The sequence below is a fragment of the Aulonocara stuartgranti genome (assembly GCF_965226115.1).
Source record: "Aulonocara stuartgranti genome assembly, chromosome: 16".
NCBI classification, from domain to species: Eukaryota; Metazoa; Chordata; class Actinopteri; order Cichliformes; family Cichlidae; genus Aulonocara; species Aulonocara stuartgranti.
The window spans coordinates 10,918,868-10,922,211 of NC_138952.1; the positions used below are offsets into that span (position 1 = coordinate 10,918,868).

The window sequence follows — 3,344 nt, forward strand, 5'->3', positions numbered from 1 at the left end:
ACTAGTTTTGACACTGCTGTAATAGATGGTGGACATCTGGTCTTGTATGCTCATGGTTTCCTGAATCTCCTCACAGAGATTCAGATCTTTTAAGATAAAAGCATAACAAGAAATAAACTGTTCACGAATATAGTTTTAGATACATTTGAAGAAACTAAATGTAATGTATGGTACTCATGTGTGGAAGGCCACAGTTGTGACAATACTTGAAGTCTGATTTTAACTAAGAAACTTAGATAAAAGTAGCGTTAAAATGCAAACTAAGAAAAACACGAAATATTATTTTAAATTGCCTTTATTTGTGTTCCAAGTTAAATAATGCATCCTATATCTCGAGACTAGAAAGATTATGTACATGTTACACTTTCTATTGATTAACAATACAGTTCACATTTCTCTTGAATTACATATGTACATTATAAACAGTTTTTTCCCTCTCTCTGCAGAAACACTCATGACTTAAGTCTAAAAGCTGAACTTTTACCACATATAAAATTCAAAACTCTTTTTCTAATTTTTGTTAATTTAAATCCATACATGAGGGGATTCATGATTGGTGGGATAAGGAGAAACTCCATTGCCATAAAATTCTGAACACTTTGTGCTATTTGTTTTGAGCCAAATCGCATGTATAACAAATCAAAAAGCAACGACACAACAACAACTGTTAAAGAGAATAAATGTGGTACACATGTCTGCATGAATTTGCCCATGTTTTCTTTGGATGACTGACATGTTTTGATCAGATGTACATAAGACCAGAAAACAAAACAGACATTGCCAAAGCAAAAGGTGTAACTAAAAGCAGGAATAACAATTTTAGCTACAGAGGCAGAGCAAGCTAGATTAGCAATTAACCAGTTTATACAGTAGATCTTTGGTATGTGTGAGCCACATAACCTCAATATTGCTGTTGTTATTGTGCTCATAAGCAGAAAATAAAAGGCAATAATCCAAGCAAAAAATATCAAGATACAAACTCTTTGTTTAGTCATTATAGAGTGGTACACAAGAGGTCGGCATATAGCCACGTATCTGTCATAGGCCATGAGAGCTAGGAGAGAGAAGTCAGCAGCAACTGAAGAGTGCAATACAAAACCCTGCAAAAAGCATCCTGCATAAGAAATAACATGAGTGGTGGACAGAAGATCGTAGAGAAACTTGGGATAAAATGCAGCTGTCCCATAGAGTCCATTGAAACACAGACTGCAGAGGAAGATGTACATGGGTTCATGAAGTTTTTTATCCACAATGACTGTGACAATTATCGTCACATTTACCAGCCAAATCACACAGTAACACAGTAAAGTGAGAACAAAGAGAATGACCCTGTAGTTTGCAATATCACTTAAACCTGAGAGAGTAAAAACAGTAATTATTGAAACATTATCCATAGTAAAATATTAGTTTACCTTACTAGGTGTCATTTCAGACCTGCATAAGTAAATTAAATTTTTACAAATTAATGTTAGACGGGAAAAGAAGACTGTCTTGCACATACCTTGCAGGGTTTGGACCCAGGGTTGATATAGTGTTTGTGGCAGGAACAGTTGCATAGTTAACATGATGTAAGTGCTGTTTTAACTCCTTGAGTGAAATAATTAATGAGCCTAGGGGACCCTAGGGTCTAAGGTCCTCAGACTCAGTGTCACAGCCCTCCTGCTGAATGCTATTGAAGCTCTGACAGAGGTGGGAATTGAAGATCTCTTGAACCAAGGACTACGGCAGATATTTCCAGTGAAGTTAAGAAAAAAAGAAAACAACCTTAGGTTTCTTGTCAGCACTGTAGCCAGGGTGACAAAAAAAGTCCTAGCATAATATTAATTAGCAATGACTTCATGGATTTCTTCACAAATCTTTACCTTTAGAGAATAAAATTACTGAAAGACTATATTTCATGATATAATCATATTATATAATTATTATTTCAATGCTATTGATAGTTATTTAGAGTCTGTCTCGCCAATTGATTTTTCTGAGTTAATGTCAGTGATTACTTCCTCCAAACCACCAACTTGTCTTCCTACAAGACTACTCTACGAAGTCCTACCAATTATTAATGTTTCAATCTTAAATATGATCAGCCTATCTTTATTAATCAGTTATGCATTAGTTATTATTAACGTTATTATTTGTCTTTGACTTGTCTTACTCCCATCACCCCCAATCGGTCACAACAGTTGGCTACCCCTCCCTGAGCCTTTTCTTGGCATTTCTTCCTGTTAAAAGTTTCTCCTTCCAACTGTCGCCAACTGCTTGCTCATAGGGGGTTATCTGAATGTTTGAGTTTAGTGTAGGGTTTTTACCTTACAATAAAGCACCTTGAGGGAACTGTTCTTTTGATTTGGCAGTACCTTTTCGCCATCTTACAATGCTGTGATTGCAGCCAGTACCCAACTCTCTGTGAATGGTACTCATGGCCATTGATCAGTGGGTTTTGGTCAGTGGTTGTTGATCAATGGTCATGAGAATTTGAATAATTATGATTAAGGAACTGACCTCCCAGCCCATTGTTCCTTCAGTGGGCTGGTTTCAGTCATTATCAGTGTTGGGTAAGTTACTTTAAAATAGTAACTTAGTTACATTACTAGTTACTTCTCTCAAAAGTAACTCAGTTACTTCAAGTTACTCGTTACTTTCAAAGTAACTAGTTACCAGGGAAAGTAACTTTGGTTTTACTCAGAATTCTCTTGTTAATGTGTTGCTTCCATAACTTTGCCAGTCTTCTAGCTTGCTTACTTGCCACAAGTGCACTGTGCCACCTACCAATAGAAAGGAAAAGATAATGTGCATATTTCCATGAGAGAAATCCCACGCCTGGACTGTCATTGACTGCTGCCATGATTCTAGCCTACGTCACAGCGTCATGTGCGCCTTTTACATCCAACACAAAAACTGCAGTCGTGGTGCTTTCGATTGTACTCAGAACTCGGAAATTCTGCCTTCTGAATAGGAAGATGTAGGCAACACCAGACTGCAGATGAGCTGCATACATGGCTGGACTGGGACAGAAAATTGGCCCGAGCATTTTAACTAGAGACTGGCCCACCATTATAGGAAAAATCATAAAGCCTTTGAATGAAAATAAACACTGTTGTGACAGTGATGTACACTGTTTTGATGGTATATATGCATCAATCTATCAATTGTTTGTTGTAAGATTCAGATAATTATTTTTTAAAAGCTAGACATTTTAAATGAGAATAAGAAAGAAAAGTATTTCTTTGTGCCCCCCTCTCCCTGTTAATGCCCTACCTGGCCCCCTGGCAAAACTTTGCTAGATCCGCACCTGCACAGTTACCAGCTGTCAGCTACCTAAAAAAGGATCCTGGTGTTATTTATCT

General features: G+C 37.0%; 1 protein-coding gene across 1 annotated transcript; it reads right to left on the reverse strand.

The window, feature by feature from the left end:
- Nucleotides 1–452: 452 nt before the first annotated feature.
- LOC309690452 (olfactory receptor 11A1-like) lies at nt 453–1,394 on the reverse strand (the record flags this gene model as incomplete). Its single annotated transcript, XM_082507484.1, has 1 exon — nt 453–1,394. One exon carries the CDS (start codon nt 1,392–1,394, stop codon nt 453–455), a length of 942 nt encoding a protein of 313 aa, XP_082363610.1.
- Between the last annotated feature and the right edge of the window lie 1,950 nt (nt 1,395–3,344).